The 25374-nt window shown below is 48.0% G+C and overlaps 1 protein-coding gene across 2 annotated transcripts in view; it reads left to right on the plus strand.

The window, feature by feature from the left end:
- GALNT14 (polypeptide N-acetylgalactosaminyltransferase 14) overlaps positions 1-25374 on the plus strand; it is a 103461-nt gene that overhangs the window by 22024 nt on the left and 56063 nt on the right. For both annotated transcript variants that reach the window (XM_071579921.1, XM_071579930.1), the window contains exon 2: positions 17615-17784. In XM_071579921.1, coding sequence (XP_071436022.1) covers positions 17615-17784 — 170 coding nt within the window. The remainder of the gene's footprint in view (positions 1-17614; positions 17785-25374) is intronic.

Consider the following 25374-nt stretch of genomic DNA (forward strand, 5'->3'; position numbering starts at 1 on the left):
CCTGGATTTATAGAATCATAGAATCGATTGGGTTGGAAAAGACCTCCGAGATCATCGAGTCCAACCCTTGCTTCAACTCTAGTCCATTTACTAGATCATGGCACTCAGCGCCACGTCCAATCTGTGTTTAAAAATCTCTAGGGATGGTGAATCCACCACCTCTCTGGGCAGCCCATTCCAATGCCTGAGCACTCTCTCTGGAAAGAATTTTTTTCTGATATCCAACTTAAATTTCCCCTGGCAGAGCTTAAGCCTGTGCCCCCTTGTCCTATTGCTGAGTGCCTGGGAGAAGAGACCAGCCCCCACTGGGCTATAACTTCCCTTCAGGTAGTTATAGACAGTGATGAGGTCACCTCTGAGCCTTCTTTTCTCCAGGCTATACAACCCAGCTCCCTCAGCCTCTCCCCATAGGGCTTGTGTTCCAGTCCCTTCACCAGCCTTGTTGCTCTTCTCTGGACTCGCTCCAGCACCTCAATATCCTTCCTGAACTGAGGAGCCCAGAACTGAACACAACACTCAAGGTGTGGCCTCACCAACGCAGAGTACAGGGGAAGGATCACTTCCCTGGTCCTGCTGGCCATGCTATTTTTGACCCAGGACAGGATCTCATTGGCCTTCTTGGCCACCTGGGCACACTGTTGGCTCATGTTGAGCTTCCTGTCAATTAGTGCCCCAAGGTCCCTTTCCGCCTGGCTGCTTTCCAGCCACTCTGTGCCCAGCCTGTAGCGCTGCAGGGGGTTGTTGTGGCCAAAGTGCAGGACCCGGCACTTGGCCTTATTGAACTTCATCCCATTGGAATCAGCCCATCTCTCAAGTCTATCCAGATCCCTCTGCAGAGCCCTCATGCCTTCCAGCAGGTCGACACTCTCTCCCAACTTGGTGTCATCAGCAAATTTGCTGATGATGGACTCAATCCCCTCATCTAAATCATCAATAAAGATGTTAAACAGGACTGGACCCAATACAGACCCCTGGGAACGCCACTGGTGACTGGCCGCCAGCTGGATGCAGCTCTGTTCACCAGCACTCTCTGGGCCCGACCCTCCAGCCAGCTCCTAATCCAGGAGAGGCTACACTTGTCCAGGCCATGGGCTACCAGCTTTTCCAGGAGTATATTATGGGAGACAGTGTCAAAGGCCTTGCTGAAGTCCAGATAGACCACATCCACAGCCTTCCCCTCATCCACCAGGTGGGTCACCTGATCGTAAAAAGAGATCAGGTTGGTCAGACAGGACCTGCCCCTGCTAAACCCATGCTGGCTGGGTCTAATCCCTTGTCCACCCTGAAGGTGCTGTGTGATTGCACTCAGGATGAACTGCTCCATAACCCTGCCAGGCACGGAGGTCAGGCCGACAGGCCTGTAGTTGCCAGGGTCCTGCTTGCAGCCCTTTTTGTGGATTGGGGTGACATTTGCCAACCTCCAATCATCTGGGACCTCCCCAGAGAGCCTGCTGGAGATGATGGAGAGCGGTTTGGCAAGCTCTTCTGCCATCTCCCTCATCACCCTGGGATGGATCCCATCTGGTCCCATAGACTTGTTAGGATCCAGCTGGCTCAGTAAGTCGGTCACTATTTCCTCCTGGAATACAGGAGGGCTATTCAGCTCCCTCTCCCTGTCTACCAGCTCCAGAGGCCAGTTGTCTTGAGGGCCACCTGTCTTACTGGTGAAAACTGAGGCAAAGTAGGTGTTAAGTACCTCAGCCTTCTCCTCATCTTCCTTAACTATATTTCCCTTCAAGTCCAACAGAGAATGGAAGTTTTCCTTGCCCCTCCTTTTGTTAAAGGACTTTTTGTTATCCCTAACTGAAATAGCCAAATTTACTTCAAATTCCACTTTTTTTCCCTAATTCTTTTCCTGCATGACCTAGCTCTATCTGTAAATTCTTCATAAGTAGCCAGCCCTTTTTTCCATAGTCTGTAAACTTTCTTTTTATCCCTGATTTCTTTCAGAATCTCCCTATTTAACCAAGCTGGCCGTCTTCCCCTCCGGCTGACCTTTTGGCACACTGGTATAGCCTGTTGCTGTGCACTCAAAATTTCCTTCTTAAAACATGTCCATCCCTCCTGGACCCCCTTGCCTTTAAGGGTTGTTTCCCAGGGTATGCTCTGAATCAGTTTTTTGAATAGGCCAAAATCTGCTCTCTGGAAGTCCAGAGCAGAGGTTTTAATGGTGGCTCTCCTTACATCCCTGAGGACTGAAAATTCTATTATTTCATGGTCACTATGCCCCAGGCGGCCTCCAACCACTACATCATCTACCAGCCCTTCTCTGTTTGTAAACAGTAGGTCTAGCGGGGCCTTACCCCTGGTAGGCTCATTTACCAGTTGATGAAGGAAATTGTCCTCTATACATTCCAGGAACCTCCTTGACTGCCTCTTCTCTGCAGTATGAAGCTCCCAGCAGATATCTGGCAGGTTAAAGTCACCCACAGGAAAAAGGGCTGGAGATTTTGAGACATCCGCCAGCTGCTTGTAGAACAATTCATCTCCTTCATCATCCTGGTTGGGCGGTCTGTAACAGACACCCACAAGGGTGTCAGCCTTGTTGGCGTTCCCCCTGATTCTGGCCCACAGGCATTCAACCTTGTCACTACTGACCTCAACTTCAACAGAGTCAAGAGACTCTCTAACATATAAAGACACCCCTCCACCTCTCCTTCCCTGCCTGTCCTTTCTGAAGAGCTTGTAGCCCCCCATAGCAGCACTCCAGTCATGTGAGTCATCCCACCATGTTTCTGTGACAGCAACTATGTCATAGTTTTCCTGCTGCACTATGGCTTCCAGCTCCTCTTGTTTGTTTCCCATACTGTGTGCATTGGTGTACATGCACTTCAGCTGGGCCATTGATTTCATTCTCAACTCGGGCTCTACGCCCTTAGGCTTATCTCTGGAGAGCCCAGTTGCCGTCCCTTCCCCCTTCAAACCTAGTTTAAAGCCCTCCTAACTAACCCTGTCAACTTATGGGCTACAGTTCTTTTGCCCTTCCTAGATAAATGAAGCCCTTCTGGTTTGATGAGACTGGGCAATACAGAGTTTTCCCCATGATCAAAAACCCCAAAATTTTGACGATAGCACCATCCCCTAAGCCACCTATTGGTAAGCTGGGCTTTCCTAAACCTTTCCTCGTTCATCCCGGCTAGCACAGGAACTGAGGCAATTACTACCTGTGCTCCTGTCCCATGAAGTGATCAGGTCAGTGCCTTGAAATCTTTTTTAATTACCCTGGTACTCCTTTTATTAATGTCATCACTTCCAACCTGGACAACCAACAGTGGGTAATAGTCTGAGGGTTGGATAAGCTTAGGAAGTCTTTTGGTAATATCCCTCACCCTGGCCCCGGGAAGGCAGCAAACTTCCCTGTGGGATGGGTCTGGCTGACATAGAGGCCCCTCAGTTCCCCTCAGAAGGGAGTCCCCGATTACAACAACCCTTCTCTTTTTCCTCTTACCTGTAGTTGTAACCTGTCCAGTAGACTGGGGGTAACCAGAAGACCTTGTAGATAGATCCTCCTCCTGACTGTCCTCCAACAGACTGTCTGAGTCCAGGGCCATATACCTGTTTTTTAAGGGCACCCTGGCAGTTGAAAGGAGTCGAGAGGGGGTGGTTTTGCCTCTACGACCAGGCACCTATTTCCATTCGTCCCCATCCATATGGTCCGTTCTGTCTGCCTGATGGCAGGAGGGGCTGGCCTTCACCACCTCCTGCTGGGCTTCCTTAGGAGTGGAAAGGGTGTGACTCCAACAGTCAATTTCCCTTTCACTCTCCCTTATGTTTCTGAGCCTATCGACCTCTTCCTTTAGCTCTGCCACCAGACCCAGCAAATCGTTCACCTGCTCACATCGTATGCAGGTGCTTCTCACACTGTTCTCTGGTAGTAGGTCCAGGTTCAAACAGTCTGTGCAGTCAGAGGCCTGAGTGGCTGCATCCTTTTTAGAGGGTTCTGTCTGTATTGACACCCCTCTACTGGTAACATTAGCAACAGCTTTCATTTTTTTTGGGAGGCATGACTGCCTTGAGCTGTGGGGAAAGGTAGAAAAGAGAAACAAACAAACAAACGGAAAAAAAAAAGCCACAGCAATACCTAGGCTTCTGCCCTGTCTGTTCGCCCTGCCCGTGCGAACTGCCGTGCAAACTGCCGTGCCACGCCCTCACTGACGTGCCACGCCTCTGTTTGCCCGCTCCTGGTCGCTGCACTCCAGGTCGCTTGCGCTCCCTAGAGATGTTTTTAAAGCCTTCTCACTCTCCTGCTAATGAGCAAGCCACACCTCCAACTCCCCTCTGAGTCGCCTGCTGATAGCTGAAGGAGCAGCAAACAAAGCCTGGCAGGACTTCTACTCTTCTATGAGGTGTTGTGCCTTTTGCTTGCTCCAGCATGCCTGTCAAAGCTTGAATGTACCCCTGAGCATCTCCCTTACATTTGAAGGCACACCATGACTGGTGCCAAGGGTCAGGGGAGCAAGGGGAGATAGAGGTGTGCCTGTAGCTGGAAAGAAAGAGCTGCTGGGACATGTAGGAGAGGGTAAGGATGGGTAAAGATCCAGGAGGAGAAACAAGCCAGTGGATGCCCAACGTTACAGGAAGCAGCATGACCAATTTGGGGTTTGACTTGTGCTTTCAGGACCATCCAGATAACAGAAGGTTGTGTTTCATCTCGTTACACAGACCCTGTAGGGGCGATATGAGGGACTTCCCTCCAGCAGCATGAGCCCCTCCTACTGTTTCCACTCCCCTCGTTTCCATCAGGAAGCCCAGCTGGAGACGCAGCTTCTCAGCAAGGAGAGTCCCTTCCTCTGTAGCTGTGGGCCATTGGGTGCTATAGTGGTATATCCAAATCTGTGGGCAAAGAAGCTGTGTTAGCCTGGTCTCAGGCATAACCCTCCTTCCCTTGCTTGCCTGGCTAGAGTTTAACAGCATCTCATTTCCCTCCAGCTGGACAGACTGGCTCCTCATTTCCTTGCAGCTACTGCCAGCAGCTAACACTACCTCATTTGTATTATCCCATGTTTGATCCCACCTAATCCTTAATGTAGCTCTGCTGGCAAGGGGAGTGTGTCCATGTGGGAGCAAGAGGGATCAAAAGCATGCGGGATGGGACATGGCCCAGGTAGGCAGTGGGGCTGCCTGAAAGTGGGTCCAAGCCTCTGCTCTCCACTCCTTGCATCATGTGAGGGACTTCCCCTCTCCTGCATGGCTTTTTAAGGGTAGGAGCCTTTGCATCCAGTAGGTGCTGCACAGCTTCTGGTGGTGCTAATGTGTCCATCTGGCACAAAATGCTCTCCATGGAAGCAACTATTGGGCTGTTTTGGTGCTGAGTCTTTGAGTCTCAGGTCCTGAAGGTGTTGCCTATCAACTTGTTCTCAGTAGATGGATGGACAAGCCTTGTGTGATGATACCTCTATGCTGATAGGGCCAGTGAGTGGAGTGTGTGTTGACTTGCCACCCAATTGTACTGCAAGAAGCTATACCATGCCCACAGCTTCTGCCACCCTCCAAGCCCAATGCTTCCAAAGGATCAAGACTCAACAGATTTAGGGCAGCTTATTTCTGCCTGGATTTCAGCCATCCTGCTGGCTTGTGTCATGTTTGCCCACATGCCTCCTCACATTGTGTGCTAATACAAAATTCCATCTACAGAAGTGCCTTGCTGTCTGCGTTGAAGAGGATGAGATTTTGGGGGTTGATACATTGAGATACGTGGCAGGGCTTGCTGCCTCCAGACGTGGGTTAGCCCTAGTGTGTGAAATTGTGAAGCTGAGCAGGAGCATGCCATGAGCCGTACTGCCTTGGTGGGAAAAAACTCTTCCTGCCTAAGCCAAGGAGGCTGGTATATGCCCAAGCAGGAGCTGCCCATGAAGGCTTCCATGCTATGTTTCCTTGATTGAGGACTCCAAAAATGCTCTTTTCCTTATTGCAGTGAGATGTTTGTGTATGTGTAAGAATCAGTGCCAAATACAGATTTTTTTTTCTGATAATAACAACAAAGCTCAGTGCCTGGTTGCTGGTTTTCATCCAGATCCCCATGCTCTCAGGAGATGTTTTGAGTTTGCTGCATCAGGTGACTTAGCATGGGTTTGGTTTTTATTTGTGAGTTGATTTTTTAAAAATTTTTAATTTTCCTTCTAGAAATGGGAAAAAATATCAGTCAGATCTTGCCAATGTATTAGGGAAAGGGGGAAGGGAAGGTTGTGCTGTGTCTCAGGCTGTGACATAGCCATGCTTTTTGGACCAGCACCCACTTGGGTGTGAAAGCTCTGGTGGTAGGCCCTTGGTACTAACACAGCTGTTCTCCCAATTATATGTGTAGTTTGCTACAAGCCCAGTTACAGCTTTGGTTGATTTTCTTGATATTTCCACTGCCCTACTCCCCTCTTTCTGTTTTCCTTTTGCATCTCTGATCTTCCTAGCCATGTGGGGGGCATGAGCACAGCAGGAGGAAATGTTTGCCTGGCACAGACCTGGCATGTCTCATGCTGTGGCTACTGTGTTCAGCTACAGCTCTGCTCAGGATTTGCTCATGCAAGCAGCAGTGCTGTGCTGCTGGAGGATGGCCATAGCCTGGAGATCTGCCTGCGATCTGCCTGGCCAGGCCACATCAGCCGTGTCCTGCCTCTCTTTTCCCCCATCCCCTGCCAAGCCTGCATCATTCCAAGGCACAGCATTTCCTTGAGGCTCCCACAGCACCTGAGCTCCTGGCTGGCTGTAACCCACAGTCCTTCCCCAACTGGCTTATTTATTTTCAAACTTGCCGTACCTTGCTACAGTGCATTTCTCCCTAGCCAGTGTCAAATTTTTCTTTTTATTCCTATTACTGAACTGAGGTGGGGCATGTTGGGCTGACACATACACTCCAAATTATGCTGCTGTATCTCCGGTGCTGTCAGTCATGTTGCGCCCAGGCCTAGGATCTCGCAGACTCTCCTGCAGCAGGTACCTAAGGATCAAAGGTTTCTTGCTGTCACGAATGTTTTATATCTAACTTCTCTTTGAGGGGAGTTGAGGGGAGGATGGGCTGGCAGCTGGGTAGTACATGCACCCTGAAGCATTGTTGCTGTGACCTGAGCTTCATCTGTGTGTTTTGGACCAGCTCTGGATTACAGAAATGCCTGTCTCTGCAAAATACATGTGTGTGACAAGGATGCAGGTCACCAGTGCTTTTTGATGGTGGAATGGTGTCTAACAGGCAGGCACTGGCAGGCCTTGAGCTCCAGCTGTGTGCTGACAGCTGTAGAGAACCTGCTCCTGCATCTTCATGCGTCATGTGGGTTAGGGCAGCCCTGGTGATACTTTCTGGAGAAGCTGTGTTCTGACCAAGAATATCTCCACTGCTATGGGGATAGCTCCATGGCGTGGTTTGGGCTGGGCTGGGCATTGATGCATATGCCAGGAAAGCTCTCTGGGAGGGTTTGGGGCATTTTGGTTAGTCACCAGCGAGGGTTTTCCTCCGCTCTTCCCACTCTGCGAAAAGTTGGAAATGGGAAGAGGGAAAAAGAGGCCTTGTGCTGGAGCTGCTCAGCAGAGGTGATGCTCACTGGGGAACCTTCCACCCAGTGGTAGCCTTGTGAGTCAATTGTAGGAACAGGAAAACTGAGGCATGGCTGGGGGAAGTCCAGGACTTTTCCAGAGCTGGAAATAAAGCGCAGTTGTGGGGAGTTTTGGCTGATGGCATTTCTTGTTCTTGCTGAGCTCCTTCCTTGGAGCAGGTTGTGCCTTGGTGCCAGCCTGGTAAATCTCTGTTCCCCAAGGCATTACCTGAGAGAAAGAGAGTAAAAGGTGAACTGGTGGCTTGCTGAAGGCAGCTAAAGCCATGCATGTAACTGTCCTATGTATTTGCCATTATATAATTTTCCTTGAATATCTATTTTTCTAATATATGTGTTTTTTATAACCTTTCCCTCCCTTGGAGGCCCTTCATGTTAATACGCTGCTGTTAACCATTGCCCTTCATTGCTGCTTGGTTTTGGAAGGGTGGCTGCTTGGGGAAGGATAGTAGCATTAGTTTCTAAATCTCTGTAAAGATCCTCATGGAAGCAATTACCAGATGGATTACCCCTGGCTTTGCTGCTATGCAAAGGCCATGATGGGTTGAGGATGCTGACTATATTAACAGTATGATCCCTTCCTTCTTGAGAGGTGTGGTTCGGATTAGCTGCCTGCTTTTTAAAGGGCTGGGTTCAAAGCAGGATGTTCACAGTAGGAATCTGTCTGCTGGCTCCTTTACTCTTCCCTCCCTCTTCCCCCTTCCCCTTTCTGTTCCCCCGATGCGCCTCATCCTAGGCTCTCCTCTGGCATGTGGGATCCATAGCTCCCACGGGTAAGACCTTCCCTGACCTCTGATATGCTCAAGCTCTGTCGTTTGGTATGAGTTTTGGCTTTTATGCAGAAGGAGGAGCAAAGCTCAGCTGGAGACCAAGTACAACTATGGGCTCCTAAGTACTAAATCATCTGCTACTCCTGCTGAAGCCTGAAAAGGCTGGTTTGACCTTCATGGCTGGGAAGCAGCTCATGTCTGTCCTAAAAGGCACAGAAGGAAAACAAATCACTGTCTGTCCATGTTGGAGCTCCCTTTTGCCACCCTACATACCCACCATGGGTCTGGGCTGTTCCCAGTGTATTTGACATCTGATGATCCTGGGAATGAGCTGAACCTGACTGGTGTGGAGGGGACATGGGATGTTGCCTTGATTTCTTTCCCAATCAATGCCCTTTGTAATTGCTGATGACCTTTGGGGATCATCTCTTGCACCTACTTGCCATGCAGCCAGCAACAATGGCACTGAGTGGTGGCAGCAGGCTGTGGAAGGGCTGCCTGTGGTGCTCCGGCTAATGAAGCACCAGGGCTGCAAAGATGCTCTTTGGCATCTCCTGGCACCCTGGTGAGCCCTGAGAGGATTGCTGAGGGGATCCCTTCTGGCAGGGGGTAAAGGTTCTTGTGGGATCTAGCAGGTGAAGAAGGATGGAGAGAGCCCAAGGAAGCTGCAGGTGTCCCACTGGTGATGGGAGTGACAGTGGGCGCACCAGTGGGGGACTAATACCATTAGCCTGGAGGAGTTGCATTTGGGATTGGTGCTCAACTCATTGTGAAGCAGAGCTGCTGCCAGTCCAGAGGTTTTCTACCTTTTTAGGTTTTTCAAAGCTGAAATCTTAAAAGAAAAACCAACTCAGTGGAAGCAGAGACTCTACTATAGACGCCCAAAACCTATTTGGTCATATCTGCTGTCCAGATTACAGTTTGCAACCCCATTAGAGAAGCTCACGGGTGCCAGTGGACTGGAATTGGCATCACTCATCGTTTCCTGGGGGCTGTGGGAAAACCCAGAAGACCTGTTTTGATGGAGACTTGGGAAGACTGATACAGCCCCAAGCACAAGCAGTTGAACTCAGCAGTCCTGCAGCATCCCAGGAGAGCTGCAGGTAGGGGGAGGAGATCACCAAAAATCCTCTCTATCCTTCTGCTTGACTTCCAGCACAGAGCTGGGTCTTGTCTTTTGTCCAGTCAGCAGCTTGGTTTGTGCTGACCTCCTAAATATTCAGCTCATTATACACTGTAACATATAAATAAAACAGAAGCAGGCAGCAATATTCTCCAGGAGGATATAATCGGCTTCCTTTCCTTTTTAATTATACAGGATTTGTCTCCATGTGTCAGACTATCCTATGAGCTAATTTTTTACTATAAAGAATCTAAGTCTGTGTTCTTTACACACTGAGATACTTGGGTACACACCTGATTTTGGGAGGCCAAGAAGGAAGAGTATCTTTATAAGGCGGTACACAGGCAATTTTGTTGCTGGTTGTTGTTTCTAGAGGTCAGTGGCATGGATCCTGCACTCTTTTCCATTGTCACAGAGAGGCAGAAGGTTCTTCAGTATATTGGAGATGATGAGGGTTACCACGGGAATTCCTTGGCATCTGGCTGGGAGTGTGATGCTGGCTGGTAGCATGCATTGCCTCTCCCTCTATAGAAGCAGGATGGTGGCCTGATGCTACAGCCAATGAATAGAAGCATTGTCCACATGTGAAGCTCTGGCTCAGGTTGCCTGTGGGAGATGTGGGTATATTTTAATGTGACACTGCTGCCAGTGCAGAAGTTGCTTGTTGATAAGTGTGATGTGAACTCTGAACTGACTTGCTTTCTCCTAAGGGAAGCCTTGGAAACAAAATTTGGCTTTTCATCAAAGCAATCAATCTGTCGTCTTTCCCCCCATGCAATTCAGAGTCACCTACTTCTGATTTGCAAATCAGTTCCCCAGTTTGGTGGCTGCCCCAGACATCCATTTTAGAATTAAAGCTTTGGTGCCCTTTCTGCAAAAAGCATCAGTCATTCTCTATTGGCTTTTTATGCTGTTGTATTTGGCTGGAGACTTTAGCAGATTTAAGCCTCTGGAGGGTGTTTCAGAACATGTATGTTGTTTACCACAGATACAGAGAAGAATATACACAAATTGCTTATTGTAGCTGTGATTGACTTAATGGTGGCCCAGTTTCTCTAGCCCTGGGTCAGCTCCTTGCATTCAATCAGTGGCCAACAACTTGTCCTGATGCTAGTCGAGTGTGGGGGTGATAAAAGGGAGACACTGAAGAGACTTCTCCAGAGCCTGATGTCACGGGTGGAGTCAGAGCTTGGGACAAAGTTTATTAGAGAAACCCTCCTGCTGAGTCACAAGGTGCAGAAAGGACCCCCTTGCTTTCTTAACTCCTTCTCAGGGAGGAGTCGATGCGGCTGGATCCAATCTTAGTTCCAGACTTTGTCAGCAATCTGAGGAGTTACAGTGGTGTGAGTAAACCTTTGTACAACTTTGTCACGCAGGATTAAGGATGGCAAACCAGATATATAAAAATGAATGATTTATTATGGTAAATGATTACGCAAAAAGATCTTAATCAGAATTATTTACTACACAGTATAAAAGCTAAAATGACTAGTATGGTGTAGTATAGTATGATGTACTATATCAGAGCAATTGCATTAAAGCAGTTATATTGCAACTAGCAAAAAAGAAAAACTATAAAGTATAGATTGATGTTACTTACCCATACCAATGACTGTGAGTAAATCCTTGCTCAGCCTCAAAGAGTAACTTTGAGGGGCGTTCCCACCAAAGGGAGGAACCTCCACACACACTCCAAGAAGGGGTATGTTCGAAGAACCTGCCATTTGAAAGTGGGACTGGACTTTTATAGTACAAAAGTGACTGACAGTCGTATGTCTCCAGGCCAGTTGTGTCAGCTTGACATTTTTAGATAAGGATACTTTACCATACCTGCCATATCTTCACCTCACCATCAGGATTTTTAACTTTGGGGTTGATGAGTTAGATTGGTTTTAGCATAATTCAACACCAAAACCAGCCTGACACCCCCTCTCATTTCACTGCTGATAGCTTTGCAAAATAGGGCATTGTTTGACTTGTTTTACCCCATTCCAGGCAGAACATTCTGCTACACTGGAATGAGAATGTTTCTATCCAAGCTAAAGTTGCATCAGAAGGTCAAATCTTCTTCAATAGCCTCTTTCCAGCCTTTCTTGTTCCTGTTGCCTGATGTAGTAGGTGTCTTGATTGCATAAATATGTGCATGCACCACAAGAGAGATTACTGGAGGGATGGTAGGCAGGAAGGGCAGAAAAGGTCATGATGGTATGGTCTTGGCCTCAGGGCCAAGTGAGAAAATGGGACATTTACTGAAAAGTCCTCAGGGACTGAGCTCGTGGAGATGATCCTCCATCATTTGAAGATGGAGCGGCTTGCCTGTAGATGTGCACAATCAGGGAAGAGTCAGTGGCAATGAGAAGCTTAGTGGTGAATGCTCAAAGCTTCTCCAGGGACCTGAGCTTCAGGACAGGCTTTTCTGGAGAAGTGCTTTTCTTTAATTAGGTATCTGTATTATTTTATTTGATTATTTTTGTTCTTTTCTTTCTTCTCCCAAAGTTGGGTCAGAGCAGACTCAGATCTGCAGGTTTTCCTTGAGAGACAATAAGTCACTTCCAAGCAGAGGGAAGGTATGGTATCCTGGATTTGCTGTGTGTCCCCATGGGGTCCCAGAGGAGCTGCCACCAAGGGCACGTGAATGCTGGGCTCGGGTACCAGTGAATAGGAAGAGAAGTTTCGCAGGCCTCAAGTAAATAAACTGGAGCTAAAATCTGTGTGTGTCAGAAGACTAAGTAGGGCAGATGATGGTCAGGGCCCAGAGCTACCTCCATTTCTAGTGCACAGTTTGTGTCAGCACAAAGCAGGAGGAAAAGGCACTGAAGCACTTAAACAAGTATATCAAGCATTTATACAGGGATATCTCTGGGTTCCTTCAGATATGTGGAGTTGCTTAAGTTTGTATTTAAGTACTTGATTGGCTTAGAGACTGGGCAGTTTGGGGAAGGGGTGTAAGAGGAAGGAGGTATGTGTTGTGACTCTTCCAGGGACTATACCAGTTTGCTGCTGAATGATAGCTGATATACTGGAGTATGGGATGCAGGATGGGTATGAAGCCTGTTCTCCAGACACCTACAGCCTGATTTTGGCAAAACCACGTGCTTTTTGGATGGGGCAGAAAGAGTGGCTGTGGTGCTTCTGATTGTCTCCCCTTTGTATGTTGGGGGTGAGGCCATCTGGATGCACAGCACTGCTTGCACAGGACTAAGCCAAGGCACTGGGCTCTGGTGTCAAGAAAACTACACCACTTCAGCTACTACTTCAGCTTGACTGAAGGATCTTGTACCTTGATGCGCCATCTGGGTTATTCAAGGATGAGAATGAAGGCAGTGTGATGGTGTCCCACTTCTTTTCCCTCTGGTGCTGCTGACCCTCTTAGTGCCTGTGCTGGCACTGGGGGACGAGGAGGGATGAGCCCTATCCTGTTTGAAGTATTATAATCCTTTCAGATGGCATTAGTGCCTCGGCCAGTAACAGCTTTATAACTGAACCTGCTGCTTCCAGGGGCCCTGCGCTTCAATGGGACATTAAATCTCATTTGTATAATGCCTGGTTGCAATTCCTGCTGAAAGATTGCCTTCTGCCTCCAGTGCCCCCGAGCCATGCTGAACACAAAGACGTCCTTGCAGGCAGAGGCACACGGCATCTGAGTTTCTAGTGCTTTCTCTCGTTTATTGGAACTTTTGATAGGTGGATGTAATCTTTTATTTCCTCCTCTCCCATTTTTTAACGCCTGAGTCCCAGGGAAAGCAGGACAGAGGCTCAGCAACGAGTGCTCGGTCAGGGATTATGTGGGGATAGGTTTTTCCAGGGAAAGCTTGCTGTGAGGAGAATAGAAATAGAGGCATGTTTGGCCACTGCCAGACCCCTCTGGGGTCATCATTGCACCTGCACAGGCAAAACCTCTTTTCTGGCCAAAGATGGGGCTCCCCATCAAACTGTGTCAGCTCTGCCAGCTCACCGGGCTGGCTTGGGTTTGCTGCCTCCTACAGGGATGCTCCTGGTACCCATCTGATTCATTCTGGTTTAAAGGCAAAACTCACTATACTCAAAAGGAATATTACTTTTATTTTAGCAAAGGTTTAAGTTCTCTATTTTAAAACAGTGCCGTGAAAGAAGACAGTTAATCAGAACCTGCTTTTGGCTTGCACCACCCACTCCTTGTCTTCCTGAGCAGCTGGAGGCTGGTCCTGGGGACCAGTGTGACCTGCCTGTCCCCAGTCAGGGCTGGCTCTGCTTGGGCAAGGCTTTTCCCCTGAAATCCCCTTTCATTGCTGAGCTGCCTCACAGTGCCCAGAGTGCCTACTCTCTGCCCAGTGTCCAGCCTGCTCAGGCCCCCCGTGCCGGTGAGGAATGCCAGGGGCTGCCTGCAGGGGCGGAGCATCCCATGGGCACGCTGCGGGCCGCATCAGCAGCCGGCTGAGTTGCTTATTCCTCCTTCCCGCTCCAGCAGTCCCTGCTGTACTGTAATCACACAATTATTATGCCATTAAAATGTCATATTCGCAGAAATCCACATAAACAAGGCATTAGCAGTTGCCAGAAAATTGTAGTTTTACTGCTAATGACCCACTTTCCCCCTGCAGCACCACGCCTTTTTTCTTAGTATTATTTTTTCCCTTTTTTCTTTTCTTTTTTGTTTTGTTTCTGAGCCGTGATTTAGGAGGCAGATGACGAATTACATCTTTGCACTAAGAGGCTTTTAATCTTTAATGTGCAGCTATGGTGAAGAGCTGCCTCCGTGCTTGCTCTGGGCTCTTTGCCCTTTGCCAGTGAGGTGGCAGGTGGTTTTGGGGGAGATGCCTCTAGTGGGTCTGTTTGGGGGGGTGCTTTAAGTGAGATAGCAGAGAAAGCTTTTGGTGAGCCTTGCACTTGGCTGGGTGCTGCTGTGAGATGGGAGCTCCTCTCCATAATGAGTTTTGTTCATGTCTTTTTGTCTGGGAGAGTCTTTCTTGTTAAGTACCCCTGGGAACCCCCCAGTGTGGTGTAAGAAGGGCCAACACTTGCTCTGCAAGAGTGGACAGCAACGCCTTGGATATATTTTTCCTTTCTTTCCTTCAGACTCATTGAGTCTCTCAAACTCTTTTAAGCATTGACTGTGTTTCTTATAATTAATACCAGCTATTAAACTGCAATGTTGAGAGAGAAATTACCTAATTCCAAGAAAAAAAAAGAAAATTTATTATTAGTACATGAGAGAAAATTAATATGAAACTTGGACAGATGAGCCTTATAGAAGATAAATAGAAAGGCAAGTGGAGTATTGACTTGATCCTTTTCTAGTGCAGGGTAATTTGGCCTCTAAAGTGAGTTAGATCATAATAAATTAAATTTAGATTTCTGCATATCAGTTAAATAACTCCCAAGACAGAATTCTGGTGTGAGGAAGAGGTGATAATACATGGTGGAAATATTATAATGAAGACCTTATCCGGTAACCTGAAACCAATGGGCTGTCCCTGGGTGAGCAAAGGGGATTTCTCCTGGTGCTTTAACTCTCATTCCCTGCCCCGATCAGGCGCCAAGAAAGAGGAAACGTGCATTGGTGAGGTTTCCTGCCTCCCGCCACTTGCATAGCTGGCAGCTTTTCATCTGAGAATACTGCCTTGCTTTTCTTTTCTGCTTTGTGCAGGTATTTTTTTGCAGAGGTTAGTGTGCTCATGTATCTTGAGCATCCTGCTCTGATTTTGGCTACCTGTGTAGGGAGGCTTGGAATGGAAAGAGTTCTGAGAAGATTTAGACAGGTGATGTGGATTAGAGCAGATGACCACACCCAGGTATCTACTTCTGCCTGAGAAAGTTAACCCAATCCCTGGGTTTGTTTTGTGGCCAGATAGGGATTAAAATAACTCTTTAATCTCTGGCATCTGTTTGCTCTTGATCTCAGGTGTGTATTTAATTATCCACTATTTAGTAACCATCCTACTGATGTCTTTCCTCAACCCAAGAAGGAGAGCCTGAGTCAGTTAAGGTGGGTTGATGTCTTTCAGGTGAAGATTTTGTAGGACTATTAATTATTTACTGCAGAGCAAACCAAAAATGAAACCCTTGAGTACAAGTATATCCAAGGCAGGAGGAGAAGCAAATACCACAGGATAAGCCACCAGTATTTGTTGATGTATCAATTTACTGCTGGGACCCCGCCGTAACAGGACATTACAGGGGTTAGATAGATGCTGGGGAAATGCTATGCCAGACCTTGAAGTACCTGCCAGGACTCTCGTGTGTATTGAACCCCTGCTTTTGCTCCCTGGTCAGAGTGTCGCTGGCCTTGCAGCAGGTACAGAAGCTCCAGTTTTCCTAGAGTCACGGCTTCTTGCAGGAATCCACCAGCCCTCCCACCTGAGCCATCAGATTCTTGCCCAGCTGTGCCCTTGTGGCTGATCCAAGCCTATTGGGTTTAACTGACAATAAAAACAAACAAACAAGCAAACATACATATATATTTACACATCCTACAGCCTCAAGTGCTATGTGGCCACTTTTGAAAGCCATTTCTCTCATGAAGTTTTATAAAAACCAACTTCTGTTTTTCTTCACAGTGTTAAAATTTAGGGACTGCAACTCTGTGGTGGTTGTTTCAGCAGTGCTAGGCCTCCTGGGATCATCATGAAATCTTATAAACATCAGGCTGTCGTGGCTCCACGATACAATCTGCTCACTTTTCCCTGATGTTTTACTGCGGTGGTAAATCATGTTTTGCAAGATGCCTTAGAAAAAAAACATAAACAGTATTTATCATCCTGTGCATATTGGTCCTCCTGAAAGGCTGCAGGTGGGTTGCATACATCCTCCTTGTAACCCTCCTGCAGTGACCTTACTGATTTCGTAACTTTCTCCTAGCCTTGGTTAACTTTCTCTTGGTCCAGAATATCTTTCTCCCAGTATGGTTGGTGGCTTGGTGGTTTCTTCTGATATTCTCACACTGCGGTAAATGCTGGAAGAACTCCTGAGAAGTCCTGGGATCACACACCAGGGGAGGATGAATACAACCCTGTATCTGGAAACCCCTACATCCTGGGACTATGTTGGCTTTTTTGGGAGTGCTCATGTTTCCATAACCCAGAGCGATGTGGTGCATCCCATGATTGGAGGTGCCTGGCTTGGTGCTGAAGTGGTTCACTTACAGGAGCCAGTGCTCACACCTCCCCTTCCTATGACTACAGAAAATGTACTTTGAGATGCAAGTAAAATCAATTACGGGATAAAAATCGCCCATTTCAAAGGCTTCATTTTGTGCTATTAGCAGGCAAAATCAGCTTTGAGATGGTGTGAACTGAGGAGGGAGGGAAAAAAAGAAAAGAAGAAGAAAAGATCAATTATTGGATAAGATCACAATTTTCTTTAGGGCTGAGATGTCTGTAAATGTTTGTATCTCTCTGTGTTACAGGTAGGCTGAGATCAAAGAGGTTGTGCTGCTGTAACGGTGAGATGTTATCGGCATTGTATTGTGCTGCTGGCTCATACATTGCCAAAGGGTGCTTAAAGCTCCTGACAGTACCAAGCCACCAAGAGATGCTTAAACTCCCCGATGGTTGTTAGAGCTGTTGGGTAACCCCGAAATGCAGCTTCTCCATCTTTCTGGAGGGGGGGACCACACAGGCATGTGCCTGCCTGCGCTTCTCTGTGCAGTAGGGCTGAAGTCCTTAGTGTGAGACTTCCTGTGGCAGAGCTGGACTGAAATTGAGCTGGGAGGATGATGGCCTCCTTCTTCCAGGGTCCTGTTGCTAGAGGAAATGTCTGGGGAAAGGTGGGATTGTGCTTGATGAAACTGCTCCTGTTTGATGGCTCTTTCCTGCCTAAAGGGTTATAGGGATGATGGGTCAAGTAATGTAAAATACCTTTGTTTTTTGACTGGAGAGAAATTAAAACCCCTGTAAAAGTTTTGCGCTTTTATATTTCTTGAGACCATGCTGCTTGAGGAAGGGATCTCCCAGAGACCTGAATTTGGTTTTGAGTTAGTTGTTTTAAATTCAGATTGGCAGGGTCTCTTTGACATGGTGTTTCAGGGTCTAAGTTAAAAAATAAGGCCTGAAGACCTAATGGGAGTCCTTGTTAGCCTGCTCTTGGAATGCTTGCCCATGTTGCAGGCTGACCGACCTCCAGTGGGCCTTGGGAGGATCTCCGAAGTGGGGTCAGTTGTCTTCCGGTCTCTCCTCTCTCTAACGGGGCTGACTTTGTGCGCGCAGGAATCGGATGTGGACTGGGACGACCTTTGGGATCAGTTTGAAGAGCGGAGGTACCTGAGTGCCCGGAGGTGGAAGGGCGGCGAGGACCCGTACCGGCTCCATGCCTTTAACCAGCGAGAGAGCGAGAGGATCCCCAGTGACCGTGCTGTCCGTGACACCCGCCATCACAGGTTCTGCCTCCCCTCTGGTTTCTCCTGATCTTCCTCATGAAACTTCATTATACGGGTGGATAGTTCCGTTTCTCTTCAGGGCCATGGTTTTGGAATGCTACGTGGGTCTGCACCCTTGGCCCACACCCAGTGGGTGTTCTTGGGATTGGTTCTGCCTGGGTTGTATTTTTTAGGATTGACTTACTTGACTTGATTTCTTGGCAAGTCTGGAAGTCATAATTTATATAGGTTTAAATTAATAGGTTTATTCCAGGACTATAGGGAAAGAAAGGAAAAGCCTGTTTTTTACCTTCAGAAAAGTAATGGGTGTGCAAGAATACGTCTCTCTGATGGTCAGTGTCTTCACTGGTACTGTGCAGACTGCAGTGAGGTGGTGCAAGGTAGCTAAAATAACTGCTGAACATTGAGAGAGGGAAGAACCTGTTGGATTACTAGCTCTTTCAGCATCACTGAGGTCAAAAGCATCCTTTGGTACCCAAACAACCTCTTGTGAGAGGCAGAGAGTATTGCAGCAAGGGTTGCCTTGTGGACAGAGCCACACTCCCTCGTCAGCATGAGAAGGGTGGGATTGGACTTTTGGTGCACCCTTGCTTGCCTAGAACGCAGCTGTAGCCTCCTGTGGTTGCCAGTCCCAACTCCTCAGGGAAGTGCTGCCCTTCACGGCTGCAGTTTGTTGAAGATCAGCGGGGTTAATTGTTAGTTTTCTGGATGGAGTGATGCAGGGGTGTCCTGGTGGTGAAGGAAAAACTTCCAAGGTTCCCTCAATGCAGTTTTCCTCCTTGTCTTTTGAGGGCACAGCATATACCTGGCCCCCACTGTCAGTTGCCAGCCCACAGCCAGTGCAGGCCATTTCCAAGATGCTCTGCCTGGCATTATGTCCCTAGTTCCTGGCAGCAGCCATCCTCTACTGCCTTCTCCTGGGAACCCTTTGGGGGAAGTCCTGGTTTGGTGGGAGCTCTGTGCTGGACCCAGTCATGGCACCTTGCTGCCCATCCTGCACCTTGTTCCCAATTCAGAGTGACTCCACTCCTGGCATCTGACCTAACCCCTGAACTTCCCCAGTTCCAGTTCAAATGCAGCACTTAGGCTGAAATGCTGAAACAGCACCAGTTCTCCTGCCCTATAACAAGCAATGTGCTTATTTATTTATTTAGTTTCTTTTTGTAGTAAGGACCAGATGCTCTTTTCTCCGGAGAGGAACTGTCAGCCCTGACAGACGCCTGCTATAGCTGAGTAGAGAGCGAGTGTGCTATTCCTGGAGAGAATTATTGCCAGAGATATTAACCATCTGCCCTATTAAAAGGGAAGATCGACTCAGCTGCCCCCTTGCCATACACCCGCTGTGCAGTGGCAGCCACCTTGTTCCTGGCGGGGCAGATGTGGCACTGAGTGCTCCTGTGAAAGAAAAGTTCTCATTAAGGAGGAAGTGAGGGCACAGCACCTGGGAGGGGCTAGGGCTAATTTAATTTGTTTCCAGTTTCCTTAACCTGGTAATTGGATTCTGATTTATTGAATATGTCTGAAGAATGCTGTGGATGATGCACCATTAACTGAGCTTCAGAGTGGCCACAGAGGAAACGGGGCTGCCAGGAGATCTGGGGGAGGCAGGCACAGATGGGGAGTATGGAGGAGGGAAAAGGATCTGGGATTGTTGGTTGAGGGAAGAAGGAAAGTGCACAGCTAAGCCCTCTCAGGAAAGATAATCCTTGCTTACAGCACAGGTGTCCTGAGAACTGCTGCAGGTGATGCTCAGGCACTACCATTCAACCTAGAAACTGGCCTTTAATTGTCCAGTACAACTGTGTGGGAAAGCATGGATAAGCATGGTCTGCTCTTGAAGCAGGCAGAAATTGCTGATGGCAAGAATATACATTTAAATATTTAAAGAGAGTCCAGCATGGCATTAATTAGGGGGATATCTCTCCTGCAAAGGGAAGAGCAGAGTTCTGTGGACCAGGGAGAAGGGACACCCCCACAGCTCATGCTGCATGACCTACTGGAGACTGTGTTTAAAGGCTTGGTTTCAATGGAAGACCTGGATTAGGCTGCTTTTTGTGAGCCAGACTGAAAGTGTTCAAGCTTCCTTGTTTGAGAATGAACCCAAGGTTTTGGACCTCAATTCTGCTCCACCTGACTTAGGAGGAAGGTACATCCTGTCACAGATCCTACACCATGTCAAGGGGCTGCTGCCTAGCTCACATGAGGTGTTAGGAGGCTTTGGAGAGTGTCTCAGCCATCTCTTCAGCTCATCCCCATGGGAAAGCCGGTTATCTTTCAGACTCCTAGTTAGATGTTGTTGCCCGCAGTAGCTTGCTCTGCTTTGCGACCAGGTTTCCAGTGTGTTTGCCCTCCATCCTTTATTCCCTGTAGGATACTTGGACCTGCAGATGATGGTAATGTCCCGTACCTCCCAGCCAGTAGTCCTGATCCTAGAGGCTGGGATGTGGTAATGCTGCTTCTTGAAGCTTCTCTGTGGGCTGTTATTTGTTAGGATAGTTGTAAAAGATTTCCTGGAATTTTCTTTGGTAATCCAGCCAAGCATCTGGACTTGCCAACAATAGCTGAATATACAAAATCTGGCAAAGCCTGAGTAGCAAGCTTCTTGCCAGAAGGGCATGGACAGGGCAAATGCTTTTGATGGGATGGGAGGTGGCACTGACAGCCAGTTGATTAGCAATGCTTTCTGCATTGATTTTGTTTTTAAATTACAGCCAGTGGAATAGTTTCAGATGGGGAGGAATTGCAGTGCTCTGAGGAGTTAGCACAGGAGAAACTATGGCAGCTCTCTTTGCCTGTCTCTAGCTAGGGACTCTGAACTTGTGCTTGGTTTGAGGGTGATTTCAGACAAAGACATGTTACACCTTCTGTGGAATACCTTGTGTCACTTGGCCTGGGGGATCTCATAGCTGGAGCATTGTTCCTGATGACCCTTTTGCGTTTCATTGCCATTAACTTTGTTTTTCTGGTTGCATATTGACTAAGCCCTCGGACCACATAAAAGGATGCCTTTCTCCAGGAGAGGGCCTTGTATGGTCCTGTGGTGGTGTATCCCATCTCCAGCAAGACTCAAGGTTAAAAAATGCCTGTGACTGCATCAGCAGACTGGAACTGGATCTTCGTGGCATGTCCACACTGCGCACAGCCAGCTCATACTGCTGGAGTGGGTGGCTAGTCACCCTCCACTGTGGTAGCCACATGCTATTGGGACTACCTTATCTCCACATCTCACCTTCTACAACTCCCACTGACAAACTGCAGGACCAAAACGGCAGTGAATGAGTCAGTCCCAGACATGTGCATTGGTGGGAGAGGAGCTGAGGTTTCCAGTATTGCTCAGCGGTTTGGAAGGCTGACAGGGAGGATGCATCGCCCCCAGCCAGAAGATTTTGTCGTGATGGCTCCTGGGCTTTTTCCATCTGTGGCAGACAGCTCCTGGGGAGGCCAGTATTCACGACGTGATTGCTCCATATGCTGCTTAGGCTGACCTCCACCTCCCAAATGCTCCACTGGGTTTGATAGATGTGCAGATGCCACAGTTGTGGCTGCCAGGCTGGGCTGGGACCACGAGTCACGGCTGGTACCAGCCTGAGCAGGGGTTTGTGCTGGCTGATGGCAGCAGAGAGGTGAATTCAGGGAAAAGGTGAGTAGAGGAGAGGCTGGAGGAGAGGTGAGAGCCTACAATAGAATTCTCTAGCTATTGCAGATAACATCACTCATCTTCAAGCATCTGATTCCCTCTATTTGTCTTGCTTTTTGCCTCCATACCGCCGATACATGTTTAGTAGTGCTGTCTCAAGAGCTGATAGAGCAAGGAGTCTAGGGATGGAACCCTCTCAGATTCTAGCATAAGACTGAATTTTTGAAGTTCCCTCTCTCCCTGAGTCCCAAGTGCTTTACAAGAGGTCCTGTCTACCCAGCTGAAGCTTAATTTTACAGCTCCTTAAGGAGTGCATTTGTGTGAGTATGTGTGTGTCTAAGGGAGTGAAAGCACCTGCTAAAATCAAGTTGTGATTGAAACACAAAGCTGGCACGGATACTGCTGATAGGAAGGTCATGCGTCACATTGTCTGTTAAAGATGAGAGCATCCTGGCAGCCCAGAAGCCTGGTCATGCCAGCTTGTGCCCCCTAGAAAAGCTCTGCCCTTGTAGTCTGTCCTGTTCGCTTTGCAGGGAACAACACACACCATAGGATTTCCTCCATGTTTCTTTGCTCAAATCCCTTTGCAGTGCAAGCTGGAGACTGTCTGTTGGGTAGGAGAGCTGCCCAGGGCTGGTTGCTGTGCTCGTATGGACTGTTCATGGAGGGATGGGAAAAGGTAAGTGATGCCTGTTATGTTCTGGTGGAGCAGAGAGCTGCTGTCTCACATTCTCAATGTCCAGAAATGTCAGGATTTCAGCCCTCAGGCAAAAGCACTGCACACTGTGGTGTTGTATTGACCCATTAATTTCAGCATGCATCCCAAGGGTGCAAAGCTTGCACAATTCAGCGTTATTATGTAGTAGTCAGAAATGCTGAATTGTGCTGTGCATGGGGATGACTTGGAAGAGCACATGGTCCTGAGGGTCACTTCTGCTGGGTGTGGTGACGGTGTACATGGCCACATGGGGACTGAATGTGCATCTCTGCCACTGCATACCTTCCCTGTGTTCCATTTGAACACGTTTGGCACACAGCACATGAGTGTGTGTTGACATCCCTGTGCAGATTGCAAGAGGGCAGCTGTGTCACATGCAGAACTTGAAGTAGCTCCATTTTTGGATGAGTTGATGATTGCATTCCAGGGAAGTAGTCAAGTGCACTGAAAATATTGTAATGTCTTCTTGGAAGTGAAGAGTCAAAGAGGAGAATAGTAGAATTTGACAGCATTGCCTTTGGGTTAGCATATTTATGATGCCCTTGGACTTCTCACGTTGCCTTGTCTCCTTTCAATTTCCTTTCCTGCTAGACTAAAACCACTTAAAGGTGATTGGAGGTGAACACTTGGTCTCAGCATCTAAAAGTGAATTTTGCGCCTCGCATAGGGATTTGGGCATCTTACCTTTCTTGTCTGGTTTCTTGAAAGTCTCCAACAGAGGAACTTAATATCTAGGGAATTACATGTGTGGAAGAGCCCAGGCAGGACAAAGAGGGGCCTCTGCTTTGCTTTGCTGTCCTCAGTGGTACCTGAAAATTAGACCTGCAGAAGCAGGTAGGTACCTAGCAGGTGGCCAAACCCACTTTGAAATCAAGGGAGAACTTGGAGGGATGTTACCCAAATGGACCATGAATAGCTGAGAGCAGAACAGAACCTAGAGGTTTTCCTGTTGCCTTTCGCTTTGCTGACTCCAAACATTTTTTCACTTTTGCCTCTGGACTGTAGCTGAGGTAATCCACTTTCCTGTGTAACGCAGACTAAGTCCCAAGGGATTATTATTTTTAAAATTTGCTTATTGAAGCAGTGTCTCATGAGTTGCTGACTTGAGATGTGCTGTGTGGTAGACCAGGGCAAGAAGTGGTTTGGGTACGGGTGGGTGCATATGTATGATCTGCATGTGCCTGATGCTGCTGGGTGCATCTGCTTTGGGGCAGAGGGGTGGGGGGGGCAGCAGGGATTGGAGCATGTCTGAGCAAAGGAGCCTTGAGTGCAGTGCAGGTGGATGGACCCCTGTCTGTGAGGACAGATGGAGTTGTACAGTCTAAGATGTGAAGGAGGTGGCCAGGTGAGGACACTGGGGGAGAGGGAGTGCTCAAATACTGCCACATCGCTGTACCTGGCATTGATGAAGGCTGGAAGAGGTGTCCCTGTGTGGCCATGTGTACATTCTGCTGGCTTTCCTCTGTCCTGCACCTTCCTGTGTGGGCCGGGGGTCCCTGTGTGGGTGCCTCCCCATGAGAAGTGTGTGCTGCCCTGAGAGGAGAAGGGTGGCAGCACCTTGTGTGGGCTTAGGGTGACTGACTGTAAGGGAGTACAGGTGTCTTCTTGCTTTTGGGGTTCATTATTACCTTCTGTGTGGCTGCCAACAATATCCCGAAGCTAGTTTTAATGTCCCATGCTCTGTTATTCTAGCTGTTACACTGTTCTCTGGGCAGAGCCAGGATATTTGTCATTTCCTTACAAAAGATATATCACATTTGGGCAAAGTCGTGTGTCCATGAGGGCTGTCCCTGGATCTCTTGCCTGCAAAGCACTTTGAAGCTGTAATCTTTGGGTAAGAGAAGATCTGGGATCGTTCTGTCTTTGATCTTGGTCTCCTTCTTTCTAGTTACAGCAACAGCACAGTGTGACCCTGCAGGCGAGCAGTGACACAAATCTGTGGTGGAAAATGCATTTGTGATGAAAATATCTCCATTAGGAAACAGCACAATTGCTTTCATCTCTTGGACAGCAGACCCCAAGAGGTTAGCACTCAATGCTGTGTTTTTCCATCATCTCTGTAGGCTGAGATCTGTCAGGAGGGAGATATGAGAACAGTCCATTAAGTAAAGGAGGGGCTGGTTTATGTCTTGGGGATAAACTAGAACCACCTGTATTGGCCAAGGTTTTGTTTCTGCCATTGGTCAGATGGCTTTTGTGGCCTAAGTTTGAAACTTTCATGGGCTGGGCAGTGAAAGAATTGCTCACACTTCTTTTGTGCAACCTGATAACCCTTTGGCAATGGTAGAAATAGCTAGCACAGGTTGCTGATGTGAAGGGAGGTATCTTAGTATGTTCTGTAGCTTCTATTAATGCATTTGGGCAGCTGCAAGTCGGTGAGAGAGACAGCTTTGGGCAGCCAACTCACTCTCCACACACTACTGCCAACCACTGACCAACTGTTAGAGATCCCACCATACTGTCTGTGTAAGAGGGGATTTTCATGTGATGCTGGGATTTGTTTTAGTTTTTAGGGAATTGTTGCTGCTATTACCTCTTCTTGTCATAGTTACCCTGTTTTCAAGCTCTTCAGCCCTCCAGGAATTCAGGTGTTCCCTCAACAGATTGGTTACTAGCACAGTCAGTTTCCCCAGCTGGGAAAATTTGCAGTCTGCTAACAGAAGATCAAATACGGAGCTCCCTTATCAAACCCCACTATGTATAGCTTTGTGCTGTAGTTTACACTTATTGTCACTTACAGTTTGGACACACGTGTTGTGGAGAGCTGAGGCTTTTGAATGAACTTAAGCATGAAGCCCAAAGTGCTTCATGAAAATGCAAACTGGGAAGGTCAAAGACTTAAGGGTGAGGTGTAGTTTGAGTAGGGGTATGCACTGCATCCCCCAAACTACCACACAGTAGTTATTTTGGCCTCTCAGCCCCTGTCAGGCAGCTCTACCAGCATCTCCATGGTTGTGATGGCCAGTTTGTTGCCCACAGCTCCTGGGCTGACACTGGGTTGGTTTTGTGTGTCTGTTGGCTAAACCTGACCAACCTAAGAGTATAGGTAGGCCAAAGTCTGAGTGTTCCTCTCAGCTCAGCTCTACATATTGTAGGTTCAGTCGATCTGAAGTGCTCACCACGCACAGTGGTATTTTGCACTTGGTTTTCTGGGTGAATTTGAGCCTGAAACTCCAAGGAGGTTTAAGAACAGGTGTGTGATCAAAACACAGAGAGATTGTTTTCAGGTAACACA

This window comes from Pithys albifrons, chromosome 2 (assembly GCF_047495875.1).
Source record: "Pithys albifrons albifrons isolate INPA30051 chromosome 2, PitAlb_v1, whole genome shotgun sequence".
In the NCBI taxonomy this organism is placed as follows: domain Eukaryota; kingdom Metazoa; phylum Chordata; class Aves; order Passeriformes; family Thamnophilidae; genus Pithys; species Pithys albifrons.